This window comes from Calonectris borealis, chromosome 24 (assembly GCF_964195595.1).
Source record: "Calonectris borealis chromosome 24, bCalBor7.hap1.2, whole genome shotgun sequence".
NCBI classification, from domain to species: domain Eukaryota; kingdom Metazoa; phylum Chordata; class Aves; order Procellariiformes; family Procellariidae; genus Calonectris; species Calonectris borealis.
In genome coordinates, this window is record NC_134335.1 from 1,398,309 (window position 1) to 1,421,159 (window position 22,851).

The 22,851-nt window shown below is 62.8% G+C and overlaps 2 protein-coding genes across 4 annotated transcripts; both read right to left on the reverse strand.

Annotated features, from left to right (window-relative positions):
• On the reverse strand, positions 1–2,726 carry FXYD2 (FXYD domain containing ion transport regulator 2). The gene is made up of 6 exons (XM_075172857.1): positions 2,524–2,726; positions 1,724–1,762; positions 1,506–1,580; positions 566–602; positions 386–416; positions 1–199 (listed from the first exon to the last, which is right to left on the reverse strand). The coding sequence occupies exons 1-5, from the start codon at positions 2,615–2,617 to the stop codon at positions 392–394; spliced, it is 270 nt and encodes an 89-aa protein (XP_075028958.1). The 5' UTR covers positions 2,618–2,726; the 3' UTR covers positions 1–199; positions 386–391.
• Positions 2,727–3,908: 1,182 nt separating this feature from the next.
• Positions 3,909–15,346, reverse strand: FXYD6 (FXYD domain containing ion transport regulator 6). Of its 3 annotated transcripts, none has more exons than XM_075172856.1 (8): positions 15,199–15,346; positions 7,522–7,584; positions 7,266–7,304; positions 7,064–7,138; positions 6,891–6,927; positions 6,558–6,607; positions 6,395–6,437; positions 3,909–5,812 (listed from the first exon to the last, which is right to left on the reverse strand). In XM_075172856.1, exons 2-7 carry the CDS (start codon positions 7,577–7,579, stop codon positions 6,409–6,411), a joined length of 288 nt encoding a protein of 95 aa, XP_075028957.1. In that variant the 5' UTR covers positions 7,580–7,584; positions 15,199–15,346; the 3' UTR covers positions 3,909–5,812; positions 6,395–6,408. The 3 variants fall into 3 exon arrangements, with proteins under 3 accessions (XP_075028957.1, XP_075028956.1, XP_075028955.1); XM_075172855.1 differs by lacking the exon at positions 15,199–15,346 and adding an exon at positions 14,728–14,896; XM_075172854.1 differs by lacking the exon at positions 15,199–15,346 and adding an exon at positions 8,465–8,831.
• Positions 15,347–22,851: the final 7,505 nt, after the last annotated feature.

Here is a 22,851-nt window from a genome sequence, read left to right on the forward strand (position 1 = left end):
AACCTCTCTCAGCTTGAACTTTATTAGCCAAGAAACCCTTGCTGGATCTAACAGAGGGGAAAGCATGAGGGCAATTTGTGTTCTGGTCTCGCCTGGGGTCAGCAGGGTAATGGATCCACTGGAACAGCGTAAGGGGTGGCTCTTAGCAAGGACTTCTCTGCTTTGGATGAAGCTCTGCTTCCACGGCAGCATGGCAGCTCTGAAACCAGGCAGAGTGGGAGGGTTACACGGCCACAGAGGCCAGCGTGTCCTAGCTCCTCTTCTCCCGAGACAAGCCCCCACGTAGGTACTTCCCTAAAGCATGGGTGCCTCGAAGCATCGCTGCCCAGCACAGACAGACCCAGGGAGCCTGGCTGCCAGCTGGGTGCATCCTCCTGCAACCTACCTGCAGCTACAGGTCTTCCTCGTTTCCTTGTCTGTGGAGCGAAAAACAAGGGGAGACGTGTTATGCTGGGCAACGTGGCTGAGACGGGAGGGAATACGAGCCGAGAATCCAGCCCTTTCAGCTGGCAGGACTAGGTCGGGGAGGAGAGATGAGGCTGCCTTAAAACCGTGCGATACCCACCTCCTCTTCTTCTTCCCTCCGCAGTGGAACCGCTGGCCTGGGGGCAAGAGGAGCAACTGAGGCCCCTTGTGGCTGGAGCCTTCCCCCCCGCCCCATCTCACCCGCCCCTCTCTGCTCCGATGAAGCAGTCCTGCTCGTGACCTCAGCAGGGACCACCGGGTTTGGCTCCTGCGAGAAGCCCTGAGCCCCCCTGCCTCCGTGCTGGGGCTGGCCTCCTGCACGGTTCCCACCGGTGTGGGGAAACACCGACCCCACGTGCTGCCTCCCGGCACCCGGCTCAGCTGCACTGCCTGGCCAGCCCCCCTGCACCACCCCGGACCCCAAAGCTGCAGCCCCCGGCACTGCCCAGCAAAGCGCCGGCCACGAGAGCCCACTCGGATGTCTGTCTTTCTCCCTGAGCTGCCCCCGCGACTGCAAATGCAGGCGGTTTTCTCATCTTTCTCCCTAAAACCACTGTGCAACGTCACTGCGTGCAGCTGCGACGCTGCGGCCGCCCCCAGAGCGAGGCGGGCAGTGTCTGTACGCGCGGGCAGGGTCGCAGGGTGCCCCGCAAGCTCAGCACCAGGTCTCTCTGGGAGCTGCCAAGGTCTGAGGGCTCTGGGAAAGCTGGTTTCTCACTCGGGAAATGTCAGAGTTTTCTCTGCTATTTTTAATTAGTGACCTTCCCTCTGAAGCCTTGACGCTGGCAGGGAAACCCTAAATATTTACGTGGTCTCCTTCCCAACTCCCTTTCTGTTGGGAGCTTGCCTAGACGGAAATTTCCCAGGCAGCCCCGGCTGCGGGCGATGCCCACCCCTCGCGTGGCGGGGCAGGGTCGGCAGCCCCCCACCCCAGCACCCGGCCAGCGCCTGGCCCAGGGCGAGGAGGGAGGTGAGTGGAGAAGGGGCCACGCGCAGGGGAACAGAGCCGAGGGGGGCGTCTGGCCCCCCGAGGCACTTACTGAGGATGATGAGGAGCCCGACGACAAAAGCCACGACGGCAAAGATCAGCCCCCCGTTGCGGATGGTCTCATAGTCTGGGGAGGAGGAGAGCCGAGCAGGCGTCAGCCCGGCCGGGGCGCGGGGCTGAGCCCGCAGCGCAGAGCTCCCGGGCAGGTGTGGGAGCGGGCTACCCGTCCCGCTGCCCGCAGCCCCCGGGCTGCACCGGGCACGCACTCACCGTAGCTGAACCTGTCCAGGCCCTGCTCGGGCGCTTGCTCTGGAAAAGAGGAGAAACCCAAGTGAGAGCCAGGGCCTGGGCTCGCAGTGGGCGCCTAGACGGGGAGGCGAGGTGGGAAAGGTCAGGAACGAGGAGTGCAAGCAAGAGCGCTCCGATTTCCTTAAGATGCAGCCGAGCCAGTAAAGAATTCCTGAATTCCTGTTTTTCACCCCAGGAAAACGGTGCGTTTGCAGGATGCATTCACACGAGACGTGGGAGTCTCTCGAGCTCCAGGTGAAGCTGCAGGCAGGGACCCGGCTCAACGGTTTGCAGCAGCCAGTTGCTATTTGCTTAACGGTGCCCTCAGGAAGTGCCGCTGCCCGCAAGGCTCAGTGGGGCAGCGGTGGCTCTGCTCTGGCGGCACAGAGCACTGAACAACCCCTCGAGCTGACACCTTGCACCGGGGTGCGTCCCGGCAGCCTCCCGCCACACCGGCAGGCTCCTCTGTCTGACGGCTGCTCGAGCCACCTTACCTGACTGCACGTCCCTCTGCCAGGAGCCATTTGGAAGGAGAAATCCCCCTGAGAAGCCAAACGCCAGCCGGCACCAATGCACCAGCGGGCCGCAGAGCTCTGGAGATTCATCCCCTGAATCCTCCACGAGAGCTTCCCCTATGCAGGCTCCTGTACCTGCCCTGCGCCTCCCACGGAGATGCCCCTGTGCAGGTGTCTGCACCCCTAGGGAAGCCCCTTTCGGGTGGGCCGAGCAGGGCGCTGGCTGCGGGTGCCTGCCGCCCGCCCCGCTCCTCGGAGCACCCTTACCATCACCCATCGTGTCGGCGTGTCGTCCGGCGGGCGTCTTGCTCTGGGAGCAGGCGCCCACGGGAAAGCACATTAATTGGGAGACAAACCTCATTAAACATTAACGGCCTCGGTGTAATGTTTATCGCAGTCACGAGGGGAGGCACAGGGCTCCCGCCCGCCTTTGGGAAGGAGGCCCGGGAGGGGAGGCAGGGTGCGCACCCACCGTGCCAGCTGGCGGGGCGGGCTGAGCGCCCCGGAGCTGTGGGTGTCCCCGTCCCAGCGGGGAGGGGGGCGGCACGCCCTCCCTCGCTTTCCAAAGGGCAGGCCAACGGGGCTTCCCCTCCCGCTGCGGAGGCGAGCCCGAGGCGGGGGGCAGAGGGATGGGCTCGGGTGTGGGCTGCGACTGCCTTTTTCTAGAGAGAAGCGGGAGCCCGCCCCGTCCCCGCAGCCTGGCGCTACAGGTCCCCACAACAGCCAGGTCCGTTCCTCCCAGCCCAGCGTCGGGCTGCACTGGGGCGCCCTGCGGCACGGCGATGTCTGTTGCACCCCAGGCCGGTGCGGGTACCAGGGTGCTGCGCCCCCCGGGGCTGTGCCGGCCCCAGCCGGCGAGGCCAGCTGCCAGGCGGGCTGTTCAATCCAGTTTGCTGTAATCTCGCAATCAGCGAGCGGGAGTCACGCGCCCAAGCCGATTAGCCCTGCGGTGGCCGGGGGCAGCTGGCCCCAAGGGAGCGCTCCCCTTGCCATGCCCAGGGCTCGGCCCCGGCCGAGGAGCGCGGGTGCCTGGAGCCCACGGCAGCTCAGCTCCGGCACCACAGGGTGAAGCCAAGCCCTGGGAGGGTGGTGCGTGGGGCCGCCCTGCTGTCATGGAGCCGAGGCGGTGCTCAGCATCCCCCTCGATCGGCGCGCCAGCGGCCGCAACACAGAAGCTCCTGAAAGGCCGAGGGACAAGGGGGCTCTGTGCCCGCGTCCCTCGGGGCTGTGCAGCCGGGCTTGCCGCTCACGCGCTCCCTTCACATGGTCTCTGGCTATTGTTGAAACTGCTGCCGGCTGCAGAAAAGAGCAGGGCAGGGAGGGGGCTCGGCCAGCCCGCCGCTGCTAGCACAAAGCCCGTCTGTGCTGCCCAGGGGGTCGCTGCCACTGCCCCCCTCCGCCCCAGCCTGGCTGCCGGCGCAGAGGGACAGCGTGGGAAGCTGCCCGCCGGCTCGCCCAGCCAGCCTCCCCGGCAGAGCCGGAGCCCTCGGCCCCTGGCCCGCTCCCCGCAGCCTTCCCCCCGAGCCCTGGAAACGCCGCGGCCCTTGAGACGACGCAGCCAGGCACCGATAGAAACGATATTTTATTCCTTTCCCTCCTTAGGTCACAGCACAGAACACACCAGTCCTTTACCACAGCAGCACACTCGCCTATTTAAAAGGAAACACAATAGCTCAGTTTATTTTACAACAGTCAGGATTTTGCCATTTCTACACACCACAGGGATTTCTTTGTTTCGTGTTAACACCAACGGCACACCACAGACATCACGGGCACTCCGACGCGGGACACGCACACAGCTGACGCTCCGGGGCTGGGCTGCGCGGGCTCTGCCTCTGCCCAAGGCTGCGGAGCAGCGCGGAGGCAGGAGGCGAGCAGAGCTCTCTGCAGTGGCCGCGAGGAAGGGAAGGGACAGGGTACCGGAGACACGGTCCCTCTGCCTGGCACAGAGGGGACAGAGCGTGCTTCCCAGCGCCACCAAGGGAGGCAAAGCACAGGGGGACACAGCCCACGCTGGAGGCAGGGCAACCGCGGCGGGGTGGGGTAGGCATAGCAGAAACCCCTCCCAAAACCGTCCTGGAGGACAAGGACCTCTTCCCGGCGTGTGGACGGCACGCCGACGCGTTTCAATGCAGCCCTGGGGATCCCCCAGTGCTGCCCAGGCTGACCCTGCCCTGGCAAGCGCCCACAACCAGGCCGGCAGTCCCCAGCCCCAGCCGAGGCCACGGTTTTGCATGCCCACGAGCTTGGGGAAGGGGCCAGGCTCACGGGTGTGCCTCCAACCCACGAGTGGACACAAGGTGACAACGGACTCTGGGCTCAGCGCCTCTGGAGCCAGCGCGTCGCCACTGTGCAAGCTCCGGCGTGCAAAGCCCCTGAGCATCGCTCGCTGCTGCTCCGCGGGGAGAAGGGGCCGTTGGCATCGGGGGGCTGACGACACGTAACCGCCGCGGGACGACACAGCGCTGACACGGGTGGCCGCGTCCCGGGCCTCGGCATAGGGAGCGACAAGGCATCAGGAAGGGCAGGCAGCACCAGGGGGAAACGCCGCTGCCCCTTCCCTGCCGGAGACAAGCAAGGCCAGGATCTTTACTTCAGTCCGTGTTTCTCTTTAGCCCTCAGAGGCTGTTTAACCTGCCCACCTCCGTCTGGCAGGCAGGCAGAGCGTTGGCGAGGAGCTGCTTTGTGCTGGTTAGCAGGGTCACCGCTGCGCAGCCGCCCTCTTTCACAGTGTCACTGCGCTGGGGGATTTCACGGGCTTCTCTGCCACCACAGCATCTCCTCACATTTAAAACAGCATCCCACGCAGACGGCTTGGTTTTAGCCAGGGACACAAACAGGGAGTGCCGGGCAGGCGAGAAAGGGGAGCTCCCTTCAGCCTTAAACCCAGCACCCAGGTGAGGTGCCACCCCCCGGGCAGCCGAGCTGCGGGGCGGCCCCGCCTGACTCGCCCCCCACCGCGGCCGCCTTTGGGCTGGGGCGCGCAGGAGGATTATTGCTGAGACGGCAACGCGCGGTCCAGAGTCACGCTGGGTGGGCCCCCAAAGCGCCACGGGACTGGTCCCCGAGCCCTGCCCAAAGCCAGCCGGGGCGAACCACGAGCCTCCGGCTCCGGGCGCGGGAAGGGCGGGGGGACGCAGGGCTCCACTGGGGCTGCAGCAGGCTCCGGGCACCGCAGCCCGCGCCGCCCTGCCCCGCGGCTCCCGTTCCCGGGCTTGGGGGGGGGCCCCGAGGGGCAGCGCCTGCCAGTCGTACACAGCCGGAATCACACGCACAGCACGAGAAAGGTGAAGAGAAAGTCACTATTACAACATCAGCAACGACTAGCCCTAGAGGTAACGATCATCTCACATCAACATTACACACCACTGGAGGCAGAGAGGACGCTGAGCGGAGTTTAGTCGGGTTAGTAAACAGAGAACCGGTGCTGAAGTACAGAGGGTAACACAGACACAGCAGCTTCGCATCTCCTTAGAGGGACCTGCAGCTGCGATTTCAGTTTCCTCGCAGGCCGCTGGCATCTGCGGTCCGAGCATCTGTCCTCGGGTCTCTGGGTCTGCGCGGGAAGGAGAGCAGCGAGTCAGGCTGGGAGCAGCGCCGCCGCCTCTCCCTGCGCGGGGCTCGTCCACCAGCAGCACAAACCGCGCTCCCGCCAGCACGGGCTCCAGACTTCCCCCCTCTCCGAAAGCGGGCCGCAGCCCAAGAGCTCGGGGGAACTGTGACTGCAGGCGAGGAGCGAGACGCCCCAGGGGACTTGCACTCAGCTCTCTAGAGGCCCTAAAAATAAAACCGCTTTGGGGTGGAGGAGCACAAGGAAAGGAAACGTAATGCAAGAGAAAATCCAGACAGATGCTTCCTTTCTCTGCTGGGCTGCCTGGGGCTTGCCGAGCACGGGACACCCAGGACCGTGCCAGCACCGCATGTTTCCCTGCCACAGCCCCTACCAGTGCTCGCTCCTGCACCGTGCTGGGGATGCGGAGCTGCCCAGTCCCATCAGACCGGTCTCCTCGGAGCCCCGCAGCCATCCCCGTACACAGTCCTGCCTGCCCCCCCTTCCTTCCCAGCACTGAGGCTGTGACAGCTCTGGTGCCACCACCCACGCTGGCCTGGGCCGGTCCGCGGCAGCCCTGGGACTCACCGCATGGCTCTTGTTCAGTTCTCTGCTTTCTGGGCTCCCGTTGCTGCAAAGAGAAGAGCAGAGCGGTTTGCAGCGCCTGCCCAGAGCTGCGTGCTCCGCAGGCAGGCGAGTGCAACGCAGAAGCAGCGGCGGAGCGTGTGCGGCACGGGAGAGGCGACCTTACCGTTTGAGGTGATCAGGTTCTCAGCCTGAGCCTCCTCGTCCCCTGGAGCTCTGCAAGAAGAGGCGCACAGTGAGAGCAGCTGGGACCCGCACCCCATCCCAGGTGGCGGGATGCCCCACAGCGCAGGGGCACGCTGAGGAAGGTGCCCTGGGAGGGTGCCCAGCTGCTTTGCCACCCAGGAGCTCTGCAGCAGAGCATCCCTCTGCGCTGGGCACCAGGCACCCGAACGGGATGCTCAGAGAGCGCAGCCACTCTGCCAGCTGCGGCAGGGAGCCCGGGAAGAGCTGAGCACGGGCAGAGAGGCTCTCCAAGGGCGATGGGGCCCTCACTCACCTGGGCTTCTGGTTGAAACTGCACCTGCACCTCCTGCCTGCAAGGTCAGAGAAACACCATGAGCGTGGCCGAAGTGGGAACGGGCCACGGCCTTTCCCGATGGCCGCCCCCCGCGAGAACGGCCCCCACTGCCCCAGCCCGCACACCCAGCGCCCGCCTGGTCCCCAACTTACTGAGTATAAGGAGAATGCCGACAGTGAACAGGACCACGGCAAACACCAGCCCCCCGATCCTCAGGCTCTGGTAATCTGGGGGGAGGAGACACAGGGCCTTGTTCTTGCTGGGCTCAGGGAAGGGGGCAGCCTCTTTTGCTCCCTATCGCACATGCACACGTGTCCCTGCCAGCATACCCATCCCCGGCACGGCGATGCTCACCATAGTTAAAGGGGTCCTCCTCCTTCTCCTGGGTGGCCACTGGAAGTAAGCAGACAAGGGGCGTGAGGTGAGCAAGCCTCCTGGCTGAGCCCCTGCAGACCCCCTGCCGGCACAGGCACCCTGCTCCCCGCTGGGGCTGCTGCCCCACGCCCCGCTCCAGCCCCGTGGGACCGGAGGGGCGGCTGTCCTCCGGGGCCCTGCAGCCTTTTCCAGCGCCCCTGCCACCTCCCGCATGCGGGAAGCACTCGGCACCTACCGTCTGCCACGGCCGCCGGCACCAGCAGGGAGCACAGGAAGATCAGCACCGCCTCCATGGCCGCTGCGAGAGAGGGAGAAGCGGGTCAGCACCCGGGCGGCTGACGGAGGGCACCGCGACGGGGCTGAGGCGCACAGGAGGGACTACAGGCGACCCGTGCCCGACTGTGCCGGCAGGCAGGGCTGCACAGCCCTTGCAGCCCACGCCGGGAGAAGGAGCCAGGCTGGCCCTGGGAAACACCCAGGCGCCCGGCCACCATACCTGGTGCCATAGCTGCGCCCAGCCCGACGGGGACACAGCGGCTCACTGGCACGAAGGAGGGGAAGGGCGTGAGCAGACAGACAGGCTGCCTTTTTGTGGGGTTCTGTGGTATATTTTCAACCACCTCTGCACTGCCGGCTCTGCTCCTGGCACGGATCTCGGTGCAGTCTCAAGATTGCACTGCAGGCAATGAGGCCAGCACGAGGGCTGTGATCTCTCCATCAAGGTCAATACCGTGCCCTTCACCCAGAGCACACTTTAATTTGTCCCAATTAGCATAGCAATTACAGCACATTCCTACAACGAGGCCAGTGGTCCTGGTGGGACACGAGCTCGCGGCCGCACTTGCCCCTCCCAGCTCCCCACGCTCACCAGCAGCAGCAAGGAGAGACCATAAATACCCTTCGGTGCCCCCCCACAGCTGAGCCCGTCCCTGCCCCTTCACGAGCACCGACACCCTGCCCTTGTGCGGAGGCACCCGGCCGGAGCGTGGGCCCTTCTCGAGGGATGCCAGCCTGGGTGTAACAACGCTGTGGCCGGGCTGTGACACTCCCCGACAGCTCGGGCGGGGGCTGCACATCTCCATGCGCTGAGCCTCTGCTGCACCCAGTTGGTGCTGGGACCAGCCAACAGCAGGCACCGCTGCTCTGCGAAGGGAGGGCCCTGCCAGCACACACCGTACCTATTAACTGGCCCCGAGCAGCCTTCCTCCTCCTCCCGAGAGGACAGGCAGGGGCCAGGGGAGCAGCTGCCCTCCGTCCTGCCCGCTGCACAGGGCACTGCGGACCCAGCCGCCCCTTCCCGTGGGTGGCTGCGTGCGAGGGACGCCTCTTGCCAGGAGGAGAGGGCTTGGCAGACGCGCCTCCTTCGAGGGAGCGAGCCGGGGGCTGGGGAGCGCAGCGGCAGGTTGGGCGCTGCCTCCCTGGCTGCCCGCAGCTCGCCCGCCCGCACGCAGGGCTCTGCTTGTTTGTGTTTTGCCGCTGCCAGGCAGTCGCTAAGCACCACAAGCAGAGGGCTCGGTGGCCATACATGGTGCGGGAGCGCGAAGAGGGCTGCTGCTGGCGCAGGAGAAGAAGGGGGTTATCGGGGGCCCTGCGCAGCACTGATAGCACCGAGTGCTACAGAGCTGCTGCAGCTGCTGCGCCGGATTACTGCCGATAAGAAAGGGGCCCTCGACAGAGCAGGAATTCAGCTAGCTGACAGATGCAGCTCCCCGGCATGGAGCTCTTCAGCCCCTCCAGAGCCTGACCTGATTCAGACGCAACCTCCATCCCAGCTGCCAGCCACGGGGGGAGGCAGCTCAGCTGCCCCAGGCCGGCTCCTCGGGGCACCAGGGTCCCCCAGATCCTGCCGCGGCCCCTCGTCCCAGTTTGTGCTGTGAAGGTGCTGAGGAACGGCACGCGTAGGGTGGGCTCGGCGGTGGCCACCAGCCTGCCAAAGCTGGCCCCAGCGGCATTTCGCTCCACGGCTGGTCCCCGGTGCTGCCTTCGGGAGCCAGCTCCCATCGCGCCTGCGGAGGAAGCGGCCTCCAGCACCGTACTCGGCCCCATGAACGCAGGGAGCACGTTTCCAGAACCCCGTTTATTCGTCACAACAAGTCGCGTCCCGTGATAATTCACGTCCTTCCCTCCCCTTCCACGTCTTGTCATTTTGAAGCAAATGTGTTTTCTCTGAACACTGGAGGGTTTCATCTCCCTTGCCTGCAGCTGCCGCTGCCATTGTGTAGCGCAGGGCTGCGCTGCCACGCCGCGCTGGAGCGTGCCGCTGGCTCCCTGTGCCCAGACAAGCCCCCTCGTTTGCTGAGGCGCGTAATTCTGGATAATTACCAGGTCTTAGAAACACGTACACAGAACCCAACAGCTGGTGATACAGCAACTTCCAGTTGCACTTTTTCCTATGTCCTTTAGCTCACGTCCTTTATCTACTTACTGCCGAGGCTGCCAGCGCAAAATCAGTGTCATTACCCGATATGAAGGTGTTGTATGCGCACAAGGGGATGCAATACAGCACATGCCATTGCTAGATGAACACTATTAATTGGCTCTTATGGCGTATTAACGATGCCTTTATTTTTGAACAAATCATTCATCACATTTTTACTGTTTATTTTGCCGTTATCTGACTCCTATTGCAGCAGCGGCTCAGTGACGTCCCCTGGAAGACGCAGGCGGGAATTCTGCATTATTCACAACCGTCCCTGCCCTGCCCCGAGCCCCGCCTCGCCAGCCAAGGCGTGTGGGAACCCTCTCCCAGGGGCCGCGCTCTCCCGCCTGCAGCCCCGGAGCGGGCGCAGGGGTGCCGGCCGGGCGCGCTCGCCCCACGCACGCTCCCCCGGCTCTTCCTGCAGGCAGCAGTTCTCACCCTGCGCCCCGCAGCCTCAGCCTGAGTCACGCATCACGCGCGAGCCATCCGCCCTCACACCTCTTCTATTTCGGGGTGCTCCCGCTGACGCCTGGAAAGGCGCTTTACAGCACAGGGCAGCCCTGCCTGCAACGGTAAGAGGCTCTGCCAGGCAGGCCAGGGTTCCCAGAGCGGCTTCGAAAACACACGAGCCGCGTTGCTGGCTGCCCGGGTGTGTTGCCAGCACTAAGGCAAGCGAACATCTCCCGGCTCCGGCACCCGCCGAAGCCTTCGCTGCCCGCTCTCCCGCAGCCGGCGCCAGCCCTCCGCAGCCGCCCCAGGACGCGGGCCAGCGCTGGGGCCCTGCTCAGCCGCAGACGTTGTTTCCAGTCCTCTGCTCAGCTTTTGGCTCCTTGCATTTAGTGCAGCAGAGTTCACTTTTTTGCCAAGCCAAGCACACAGCATACATATGTTCTTTGTTTTTCTAGCTCAATTCCCAAATTCACACACTTCTGCACACTAAAACTTCTCTCCGCACGAGTTAACCGTCGGGATTGGCGGTGTCCTCGCTAGAAAAACAAACACAGCATTCTGGAGCGCAAACGAGCCCGGTTCTCCTCCAAGGAAGCATATGCTTTGCAAAGTGCCACAGGTTTTTTGGGTTGTTTCAAGCTGGCCCACCCACTTTTTCATGAAGCTGAAATCAAGTGAGAAGAGCAAACATTGCAAAGGCTTTGCCGGTTTCCCCGCTTGCGCCTTCAGACTGCAGTGTTCGAGGCACGAAGGCGCCGCTCCCTGCCCTCTGCTCACGCTGAATCCAGCTGTGCCCTCGCACAAAGGCAGCAGAAAAATAACAGCTGCCCGATGAGCAAGAGCCCCATGCCCGGCCCCAGGGGCAAAGCCCGCTCCTCACCCATGCTGCACCGCTGGGCAGAGACCTCCCTGTTTTCTCCCCACTGGTGACACAAAGTTTGCAGTCACCAAAGCGAGCAGCCGCACACCCGTACAAACCACAGGGAACGGGCAGCGCAGTGCACTTTGCATGCGACTTGAATCAAAACATGTTTTTTTCCTGTTAAAACTGCAAGATCTGCCTTTACACGGAGAGAGGCAGAGTGGCACAGGAAGCGGGGCAGTGGTGCCCAGAGCTCCCCTTCCCTCTCACCTTGACCCAACCTGCAGTTTTAAGAGGGAAACCCAAATATTTACCCCCCCGTCCCCATCTGCACTGCTGAGCGAGAGCAGGTGCCAGGAGGAGGACATCAGGCATTTGGGAGAGGCTCCCGGGTAAAGGCAGCAACGACGCAGACCAAGGGAGAACGTGAAGTTTGCTGTTTGGGGGCTTACGGGTGCTTTCACTGAACCCCGCTCTGGTAGGATGGGGATGAGACCAGGCTGAGGGACTAACCCTGCGCCGCAGAGGCAGCCAGGGCTGGACCTGCCCCGTGGTGAGGGTTTGCAGGTGGTGCCCGCACAGCCGCCCTCGCCCCTGCACGCTGGCAGGGCCCCCTGCCCAGGGATGCCCTCCCTGCCCTGGGAAAGTACCGCCACGGGGCACCCTGCTCGGCCCCGGCACTGGGGCCGGAGGAGCCCGCACAGCTGCCCCTGCCCCCTCGGCACAGCCTGGCCCCTGCGGCCTCCGGCCGGGGCTGGCAGCCCGCACGGCAGCGCCCCAGGGCAGGCGGCACCCGGCCGGGGCTCGGTCCCATCCTGCCCCACGCAGCCGGCAGAGATGCCGTGTCAGGCTGCTCCCGCGCAGGGGCTGCGGCTCGCCAGCGTGGGCGTGAGTTAGGGCTGGGCAGCAGCGCCAGGGCCACCCTCGCCGCTCCCTCCCCACGATGTGCTTGGGCTTTGGGCAGCCGGAGCTGGGAGCCGCCCGCACCCACACAGGCACCAGAGCTGGCCGGATGATTCACTGCCCTGCTGCCTCCCTGCCAAGCTCGTAGCCGACACGCTTTGCCCCATGCAAGGCACAGTCACAGCCCTCCCTCAGCCTCCCGCATCTGCATAATCCCTCCTTGCAATTCTGCATGTCATTGGGTTAGCGTGTGTGCGTGCACGGAGAGAGTGTGTGTGTGTGTGTGACAGCGGAGCGGGGGGAAAGCTAGGCAGACAGACCCAGTCCCTCCTGCCCACTGATTAGCTCTCCGTAGCTCGGCAAATCATGCCAGAGCAAGGCAGGTAAATTTGTAACGGCACTGAATCTTGAAGTCCCGTTTTCCTTTTCACTGTTTTGCATAGACCAGCCCTGTCAAGCCTCAGCCATCGCAGCATAACACTGGGCAGCCTCCTCCTTCCATCAGGAGTCCTCAGGGCATCTCCCGAAGATCAGACCTAGTTAAAATCTCTACTTTCTGTGCAAAGCCCCCGAGACCGTGACAGCAGCGCTCAATTGCCTGGAGCATTTAAGAGTGTGCATGTGTGAATGGACATTTCCAGCTATGCGTAGCTGTGCTCTTCTGCCATTTCACGTCAGCATCAATCTGGCTATTAATGTGCCTGTTGTTGTGCCTCGTGTTCCTAAATGAGAGAGAAGGAGAGATTTCCAGCCCTCGCCATTCTGATACGGACGGCACTTCCCAAATTTGGTGCCGATTCAAAGGCTGACCGGATAGAAGACCAGGTTTGGGGTATTTCCCCAAAGCAGAGGATATTCGAAGGAAACCCTCCCCAGGAGCCCCAGGAACCCAAACTTCAGCCCTGCTTCTGCTGAACAAGCCTCACACGCGGACCCCCACGGACCAGCCCTGACCGAGTCGATGCTTGCAAGAACAGGCGATCACAGGGAATCGCTGAACCCGGCTAAGCGAGGCTCTGAGCACGCCCTGTGCTGCATCCCTCACCCGTACCCCAGCATTAAACTTGCCTCCTGCAGGGCTTCCTCCAGCCTCAGGCAATTGGCCCTAAAACATCAAGGGCTGCCTGGTCATACCTGGCTCACGCGCAGTCCCCGGCCCACCCCAACGATCCACTTTTCCCCAGATAAGAAGCGGCAGGCACGAAACAGCGAGGCTAGCCCTTCATTTGAAGCAAACTTCCAGCGCAATGGCTGCCGAGCTAATGGCCGCCTGGCAGCACCGGCTCTGGGAGAGCAGGCAGAGAACCCAGCCCTCGGCTCCGGGGAAGCAGCAAACAGCACCAGCACCTCCTGTCAGGAGCCTGCTCCTCCCGTTCCCTCCTCATTTGCTTAACAGATAACCGGGTGCTGTAAACCCCAACAGTGCACCTGTTTGAACTGCCCTGCCCTCCGCCACAGCCAGCGCTCCCCAGCCCTTGCCGCACGCTGACTAACCCCGGGCTCTGCACGCTGAGCGGGGCACGGCCGGGCATCAGCACAACGGCGTCAAACAGGTCAGTCGAAGCAGAGGCTACCTGGCAGGTCCTGCTGGCGAGAGAAATCCAGATCACCAGAAAACACTGAAATAGCAGCGTGAGAGAAGCTGTTTCAAGCTCCCGGGTGTCCTGGGGTACCACAATACTGCCACACTCAGCGGAGCATCAGAGCGGACATTTTCTCCGTTCTCTCCGCTGCTGTTGCCATCAGCCATGACCACCGCCGAGCACGAGGCAAACAGAAGTCCCCACCGGGCGCAGCCGCTGCCCTGCCGGCACCGCTGTGGCTGCACGCTGCGAGGAGGGACAGCCAGGCGGCACAGCCCCTCGGCAGGACGCCTCCACGCTGCTGGGTGCGAGCGGTGCCTTCTCTGTGCTCGGGCGGCACGGCAACACAACAGCCGTGGAGCTTGGTGGCCTCTTTACGCTAACAGCCCGAAAGGCAAACGCAGGGGAACAACCAGACACAAAGCTGCCCGTTTGCTCTGCTGGGGAGCCGTCCTCAACACCGAAGTCTAAAGTCCTGGCAAAACCGTGGCTCTCCGCGATGTGTTACCTGCACGGGTAAGTTCCAAGGAGGCAGCTAAAATACCAAGGCGAGCGTGAAACACGAGCCTGACGAGAGGAAGGTGCAGCCAGCCCCACACCTCGTAGGCACGGGGGTATTCTCCGGCAGGCCCGCGAGCACGCTCTAACAGGTGGCCTGGCTCTGCAGCGACTGCACTTTAAGCTGGCGGCTTTCCCTCGCGCGCTCCCCATCACTCCACCCCGGACTGCCTGGGAACCGCGCTCCTGCTGCGCACGGGCAGGGACTCTCTGTGCTTGTCTTCATTTCAAACTGGGAGTGAAACCACCCTGAAGCCCCAACAGGACCCAACAGCACCTCAGAGCACCACGGGCTTGCTGAAACGGGTGCAGGAGACTGCTTCAAGTCCTAATCCACACGCAGCTTTTCCCAAGAGGCTGCTCTTTCATGCTGCAAAGCTTGTTCACATCCACACAAACCACCTGTCACTTTCCCTCCCACAGAAATATTCCTGCAAGATCCGAGTTCCACCACACGGACTCTGATATCTGTTTCTTCAGGAAGCATTAATTACACACCCTGAGAGACACACTCTTCCCTTCCTCCGGTACGCCTTCCCGGGATAAAGCACTCGACTGTTTATGTATTGCTACGGCGTTACTGAAATATTTAACAACAGAAGCCAGAATGCTGCCAAACGCTTGGAGAGGAGGATTGCCTCCCTGTTCCCCGAGATCCCCACGCACCACAGAGCCCGGCCAGCCCAGGGAGTGCCAGGGGAGGCAGGGCGGGCCCGAGGTCTACCCACGGTGGTCTCAGGTGGGGACGGCTGGTCCGCCGGGGCATCCTTCCCAGCACGGGGGGCTGGTAACCAGGCAACGGTGGGATGAGGGAAACCATGGTACCCGGCGTTGCCATGGCAGCCGCCAGGGCCGGGGATGCGGGCGGCCCGAGGCGCAGGGCGATGCCCCGGGGCACCGCTCCGGCCCGTGCACCGCGGGGCGGGGGCCCGGCCGTGCCCCGGCGGCCCCCGCGGCAGAACCGGTCCGCGGCACGGCGGGACGCCGCCGCGCCCCGGTACGCGGACCCCCGAGCCGAGCACCCCCGCGCCGGGCGGCGCCGGGCACACCGCGGCAGGACACGCGAAGCCAGGCAGCCCGCCCCGCCGCCCCCTCCCCAGCCAGCCCCGCCGGAGGCACGGCGCCGGCTGGACCCACCTGAGCTCGCCGGGCCGGGCCGGGCCGGGCGGCAGCGTCGGGCAGGGCAGGGCAGGGCCGGGCCGGGCCGGGCCGGAGCGGGCTGTCGCGCCCCGCTGCTCCGGGCGGTGCCGGGTGGAGCGGAGCGGAGCGGGGCGGCGGCGCGCAGCGTGTGCGCGGAACGGGGCTGCCGCACAAAGGGGAGCGGGCCGGGCGGGGCGGGGGCGGCGCCTGCCGCCGGCGGGGGGGCGCTGGAGGCGGCCGGGGGGAGCGCGGCTAGCCCGGCCCGGCCCGCCCCAGCGCCGCCCTCGGCGGGGGGCGAGCGAAGCTGCGGCCGCCGCCCCCCGAAAGCCGAGCGGTGCCTGCCAGGAGCGCCCCGCAAGGGGCCGCGACGCCGCCCGGGACAAGGGCTCGGGGCGGGCGTGCTCAGCCGGCTCTGCCCCGTTTGCCCAGCCGCAGTCGGGGTCCGAGCACGTGCGCGCTTCCTCGGGTGCGGGTGAAGCGCGGTCTGCGCTAGCTGAGGTGCTCCGAGGTCCCCCGCGGCAAGGCACGCTGCACGCAGGGTGCAGCTGTGCGGGGGAAACGCTGCCACCGGGCTTTGAAACATCCCTTGCCGCCCCAGAGAGCAGGCGTGGACTCTGCCCCGCGCTGCGCACCTGGTGGGGCGGAGTGGGGGAGACGGCGAGCCAGCGACAGTGCCGGCGCTCCTCTGAGGCTGGCAGAAGATCGACATAGATAAATCGGTGAACACGCTGCAGAGGCTTTTCTCTCTCGCTCGCTGCCTTCCGAGAGCAGAAGGGCGTAGCTGGGAAAGGGGATGCCACGCTGCCAGGCCAGGTGGCCCAGTTCACAGGGCTTAAGTCACATTGCTGCGTCGGATCTCGGGGGCCACCCAGGTCAGGCCAGCTGGGGAGGAGCAGGAGGGACACTTCCAGCCCGGCCTGGCTCAGCAGTGGTAGCGCCTGGTTTGGTTTCGGGCGTGCTCAGGACCTGCCACCTGCATTGACTTCCCCAGATCCAGCAGCATTTAGCAGCTGCAGAAAAACAGACCCTTTGGGTTTTCCCCGGAGCAGGTCAGAAACAAGCACATACTTCAGACAGTCGGGGCAAAATGCTGTCTAACAGAAGGAGGAGGGCTGGAGCCATTGCTGCTGTGAACAAACACCCTGTCACAGAGCCTTGTGGCAGCCAACCACTTCATTCCCATTGCGCAGCTGGGCACGTTGGGAGGAGCAAGATCCAGGGGGGAGATACGTGTTTAATATAGCACGGCACAGTCCCCGGAGGGAACGCCTGTGCCTGGCGAGCTGCTTGGGGCCGGGGAGCAGCCTGGGCACAGCCACAGTGGGGAGGGAAGCTTTGGTCCTAGCTGTGCTTGGAGCCGCCGAGGTGGCCGTGGGCTCCGGCCAGGGTCACCGCCCCATGGCTGTGGGTATCCGCAGCAGGAGGGCAGTGAGCTGGGGGCCTGCCCTGAGCTCCTGAGCGCTGTGCTAAACCACAGCACCAAAACTGCTCGGTGGTATCGACGCCAATCCAGAGCTTCCCGCGGGCTGGGCCCAGTGTCAGATGGGTGCTGCTGGGCAGTAGCTGACTGCTGAGTGCTGCAGGCACCACTCTCTTTCAGGCCAGGCTGGCACACCCGTGTCTGCCTGGCTCCTGCTGCTGCCCTGGAGAGCCATTTCTTCTTGGAAAAAACACCTTAGCAATACTGTCACCACTGAGCTGGCTCATCCCCTAATAACTCGAATGCATCTTAGATGGCAATCAACCTCACAGACAATAATGGCACATAGTCCATTGTACATTCATTTCCCAGTTTCCGGTAAAATATAAAAAGAAAATAAACCAGCACTGGCATTTCAAGGCAATTATTCAGAAGGGTCAAGAGATACAGACCGACACAGAGGAGCTGGACAACGTCAAGTCTCTTTAATGCGTAGGGATAACATGATGAGGCTGTCAGTTTCCCTGCAGTGAGTGAGGCAGGGATCAAGCAGTTATAATCAAGTTTTAGGTTTCTCTGACCTTACCCTCAGCTGTTATTATCCACTCCGCACAGTAAAATATTCTGATGCCGTGATCGTGCCCTGGGGCCTGCAGCGAGCGCGGTGGGTCTCTGCAGAGGCACAGACACAGAGCCCCCGCGCAGGCAGCGGCCGGGACACGAGGCTGGCTGCGGCTGGCTGCGCTATGTGCTCTCCTTCCTTTAGTTCTTTATTTACAAATTTGCAAGGCGCTGCCCAAAGCAAGCAGGATCTAAAAAATTGGCACCATAGCCTTTTTTCTGTACAAACTCAGGTGAAATAGAGACCCCACTGTGAACGTAGGAAGCGTAGGGTTTCCCGGAGGGAAAGCGGCCCCGGCAGTTGCTCATGGTAAACGCCTGCTCCACAGAGCCGCACTGCTGGAGAGAACCGTAGTGAGCAATGGTTTCTTTTCTGGCAAAATTGGGCCTAATCTGTTGCTGGTGTAATGCAGGCTAGCGGCACCGAGGCCAGGCAGGCAATGGTGATTTATGCTAATGAAGAGGCTGGGCTGATCTCCTCATGCTATTTGAGTCAATAGGAGCATTGCCAGTAGCTTCAACAAGGGCATGATTTCATCTCAGCCTGCATCGTCTTACACTGGAGCAGGCGCGGAGCAGGCGTCTCCTCCCTGCGCTCTTGGGGCAGCGAGGCCTGGCAGGGAGTAGGGAGAGCCGCTTGCTCTCCAGAACTTTCCCCTCCGATTTTAAGGTCTTTCCCTTCTCTGTAATGCCAAGCTTGTAAACGCCTGCAAACTGCCCGTTCGGTGGCAACACGGCCCTTAGCACGGTCAGGGGCACAGGAGGACCGAGCAGTGACAAAAGCTGTGCACAGCCATATGGCTGTGTTTAACCCAATAACATTGTCTTGCATCAGGCCTAAGTTATTCCTCGTGCTCTGAATTCCTGGGAGCGAACGACAAAGCAGCAGACCGTACTGAAGCTGCTGGGGACCGTATTTGCTAGTCGAGCACAGCCAGCGTGGGTATTGCACAAGCTGAAGTTCAGCCACTCCGTGCCAAGTGACGATGTTACTGACTGCAGAAGGGAACCAATCCGAAACTATGGGAAAAACATTTTTGTAGGGAGACATCATCTCTAAAACCATATAAACAAATCAGCTTTGACACAACAGCACAAAGAGCTATAAAAGGAGGGTTTGGGAAAAACATCACTAATGGGCACGGTGCCCGCCAGACTGTATTTTTGTAATTTATGTTCCTCGGGGACACTGGCCTATGTCTTCCAAAGCACAGAGCCCGGCCAGATGTGGGGCCACACTCGGCGCCCCTTGGCTCGGCAGATGCTCCAGAGCAGGACGCAGCCGAGCGAGCCGGGGACAGCCTGCCTGCTGGGGGTTTGTCCCGCGGACGGGACCTGCCAAGAACACGTACAAGGGACAGCAGCATGGCAGCTGGAAGCTGCCCAAAAGACATCAGCAAAATGAACTGGATTAATGCAAACCCCAGCGTGGTCTCCTCCCGACCAGGTGGACACGGGGGAAAGGCGGTTCCGTGCAAGAAAGGAGCCAAAGCAGAGGCAAACCGCTCCCCGCGGGGCCCTCCGCGAGGCAGAGGTGCCAGGGGCCCCGCCTGGCTGCCGTGCCCGAGAGGAGCCTGGGCGGCGGGCCACGGGAGGGCAGGGAAAGGCATCGCCCAGCAGGTGTGGGCCCCTTGCTCAGGGTGCTAAGCACAGGGGGCTTTGCAAGAGCTGCGGGCACTGGCCTGGGCCGGTCCCCAGAGGCTCCTCGAGGCTGGGCTGGCACCCGCTGCGGCTGTGCTCCCCCGGCCGCTACAGGCAGCAGGACCTTTTTGCTCGAATGCTCCAGGAGTGGAGGTGAAGCGGTGTCCGAGACATTTGCTTCATCTGCACGGTGTCATCTTTGGGAACAGCAGAGCACAACAGCCGTGGCCAAGCAGCTTCACGAGAAACTAATCACTTCTAACCCGGTTAGAAAACTTCAGCCCTTGGGAAAACATAGCATACCTTTCTGTGGGCCTGGGAGGAGGGACCACTGGATGGCAGGTTTAGCAGAAATAAATTAAGTTTGTATTAGGGGCTGAAATTTTTTCTCCGCTTTGAGAGGCTATTTCAGAGAGCAGAAGAGCAATAACCTCTGAGGAGGTGAAATCCACAGCAGAGGAGCAGGTCCTCTGTGCACTGAAACGGCACCGTTACCAGGAACACAGTTCCAGCAAGATCAGCTCTTATTAGGTTCCAATTTTTCTTTTCTTCTTTCTCAAAAGATCTGTTTCTCCAGCACGCCATCTCAGAGAGCAATAAAATGTTATGAGCTGCTGCTCTGTGGTGCACACTACAACTTTTATGAGCGGAAACCCTGAGATCCCAGAGAGCCTTTGGACAAACATAAGCTGCGTCTGTAACTTAAGACCCATTGAATTCACAATTTAATCAGACATAAAAAACATAAAACGGGGAAGTCATGCGGGGCCCCTACTCTTACCCCATCTCAATTGCTTTTGTTTGTCAAAAAACGTTGCCTTCACCGCTGCACATGCGGGGCGGTCAGCTGTAACACGGTCGGCAAAGATGTGGTGCCTCTGTGTGCCCGGGGGCAAGAGCCCCCGTTCCTCCCTCTCGTCTCTCCTGTGACCAGGGGCAGAGGTGACACTTAGCCCCTAACACAGGGCACTTAAAGGGCCTCGCACCCAGCACAGATCGCGCCTGGGTCGCCCACGGCGGCAGCCCGTATCCTGCCCCGGCAGGACCGTGGCACTGGGAGGAAAGCCACCACCCCGCAGCCGCCGCCGTTCCTCTGCTGCCTCCAAGCAGGACGTGCAAACAGGTGACACAGAGCAGTGCCACCGAGGCGCCCGAGCCCGGCGCCAGCCACGTGGCTGGCAGCACCCAACCCAGCATGCTGGCCAGGGCAGGAACGCCCTCACGCTGGCACTGCCGCTTCTGAGGTCACCGCCGTGCAGCGCCGCAAAGCCACTGCCCAGGGAGTTCCAGAAAGGGGAGGCTGATGGCTTCGCAGCCAGCTGCAGGTGAGGCACCAGCCTCCCCAAGCCACCTGCTCTCCCGAAGAGCCCCATCTGCAGGGGACACCCAAGCACCCCTCCCGGGGAGGACGCCTCAGGCTCGCTGGGAAAGCGCCGGTGCCCAAAGGGAGCGGGTGAGCAGTGCAGCCACTGCCGGCATGGCAGCCCCACCTTGCCCACCCTGACCACACGACTGCTGTGGCAGGTTTGCCCCGGGCCCTTTCACAATTCCATTTTTAGACACGGTTTTCAGTGTTATGCTAGCAGCACCAGCTGTGTCAGTACCCAGCAGCGCTTCTGGTCTGGCTCAGCCTTTTCTCAGGTGACACCACCCCTGAGCCCACACCCTGCCCAGCCAGCCCCCTCCCTCCCCCAGGAGGCTGAACCCCCCCGGCCGTGATCCCCCGGCCTCCGGATTCACCCCCACCCGGGGCAGAGCTGCAGGGCAGCGTCTGCACCCCTGCACGGCTCTCCAGCTGCGTGTGCGCGGGGGAGCTCAGCACGTACACCTCCCGATGCCCACGCGCTCTGCTCCCTCTCCCACTGCCACCATTAATCCTGTAGCTCTGCACTTTCTAGCAGGTCATTGCCCCGTTACAACGGGAGCTCGAACAGGCTGCGTTTTGCACCACGGCTACAAAGGCAAAGTCCCTCTCCGGCCGGAGCTACACGCAGCTTGTTGCCCCGAACTCACTGAGCAGCAGTGACGTTATAAAGTAAAGTGAGAACAGTCCCTTGACCTCTGCACACCCCCTTCACGGGAGGCTCATGCATGCCGTGGGAGGTTTCTGCGTTGCTTCTTTGAAAAGCTATTTGAGGTCAGGCTGACTCAGTGTTTCCCAAAAGGCAACAACTCTTACTGTTTCGGTGCAGGTCTAGAGCAGCCGCCAAGCACCCCCCTGCGCACCGGGGCCTGCTCCGAGTCCCAGGGAGAGGTAGGTGCTTTCTGCGCACGTAGAGCCAGACTAGACCTGCTATCCCAAAATTCAAATGCAAACCGCAGCTCTCTGCCTGCAGATAACCTTTTCTGGGAACCGGGGGGATGCTCCCAGGAGGTGAGGAGGGGACGTGCCAGCGGCAGCCCACGCACCCCGAGAATTTCTCATCTTCACTTTGCAGGTAGCCTCTGCAGCTCCAGAGCCTGTGCATGGCTGGAGACGGCAGTCTCCAGCACGGTTAGGGGAAATGAGTCTTCCCAGTCCACGAAGAGCGAGGTGGCCCCCGTGTAAGGGATGCGGGTCAGAAACCAGGCTGCCTGGCCCATGCAAAGTCCAGTGCTCGCATCATTTGGGAAACTGATGTTTCCAGTTCCTCTGCAGGACACGCGGGACACCACAGCACTGAGCCCTCTGCTCGGGATTTGCCCCCCCACGCCACAGCGACCTCCTTCCCAAGGAGGGAGAGGCAGGCTGCAGTGGGTGGCCATCGCGCTCCCGTGCCGGGGAGAGAAGAGGCCACCGTGGCTGGGACTAGCAGAGACAGACTCGTGAGGCAGCTTCACACTGTTTCAAAGAGAGCGAGCGAGCTCCCCAAAGCACCCGTCCCTCCTTTAACGTTCCCAGCTGCAAGAAGATGGGTTACAAAGAACCGACTGCAAGCAACCTTTCCTTCTCCCAAGGAAAATCCAAGGCTAAATGCTCATTACTGCCATTTCTCTAACTGTGCAGCCTTCTCAGGAAAGCGTTTTATTCTGGTCCACAGCATTCACAAGCTGAATTTTGATAGGGCTTTTCCGTGGGCTCAGGCCCATGGATCCCCCCCAAGAGGCTTTAGCCCCCCCAGCTCTATCCCTACGTTACATCCGTACCCGAGCACCTACTGCCGAGCCCCCATAAAACACCCCCTTTCTCCCAGTCATGAGCAGTAACCCAGAGGGTGAAGGGCAGGAAGGGCTTTCGCAGAAAGCCACTCTGTCTCACGCACCCACACGAATGGCAACAGCCGCAGAGCAGCTCAGGAGTGGGTGTGCATCGGGGTGCTGAGCCCACCCTGCAGACCCCCGCCTGCGGGCTGCACGGGGGCACCCCCCACTCGCTCGCTGCATACCGGTCCCGTGGGCCCACCGCAGCCCGCGGGCCTTTCCCCATGGGGAGGGGGGCAGCCCTGGAGCGCTGTGGCGTGGTCTCGGGCCGGGGCCATGCCCTGGGCCCAGTGCAGAGCCCAGGGGTGGGCAGAGCTCTCCCCGCTCCCTGGGCCTTCCTGGGTACCTGGGCACCGGGGCTCGCCAGCTTCCTTTCCAGCCTGTCCAAAAGAGCCGTCTCCATGCGGAGCACTACCGAAACGTTTATTGAGAGGAGTGTCAGGCTCCCTGGGACCCCTCTGCAGCTGACCACATGTCTGGGGAGAGGAGGGCAGCCTCAGCAAAGGGGCGGCCAGCCTCTGCCCACCCGACGGGCGCTCACACTGCCACCCTGGGCATCTCCCGTAGCACCTCGTGTCTCCTTGGGGAAAATGCGTCCCCGCTCTGGTGTAGCCGGGGAGGTAAGGCTGGCTACGCGATCCCTGCGTGCCCAGCAGCCGGAGGGAGGAGGAAGCAATCCGGCACCGGTCACTGAACAAACAGCTGTGAGATCCGGGGGGTGGCTCACGCTGGCGAGGGGCTGGGTGCTGCCGGGGAGGGGCGGCTGCTCTGCATCACGCTCCACCTTG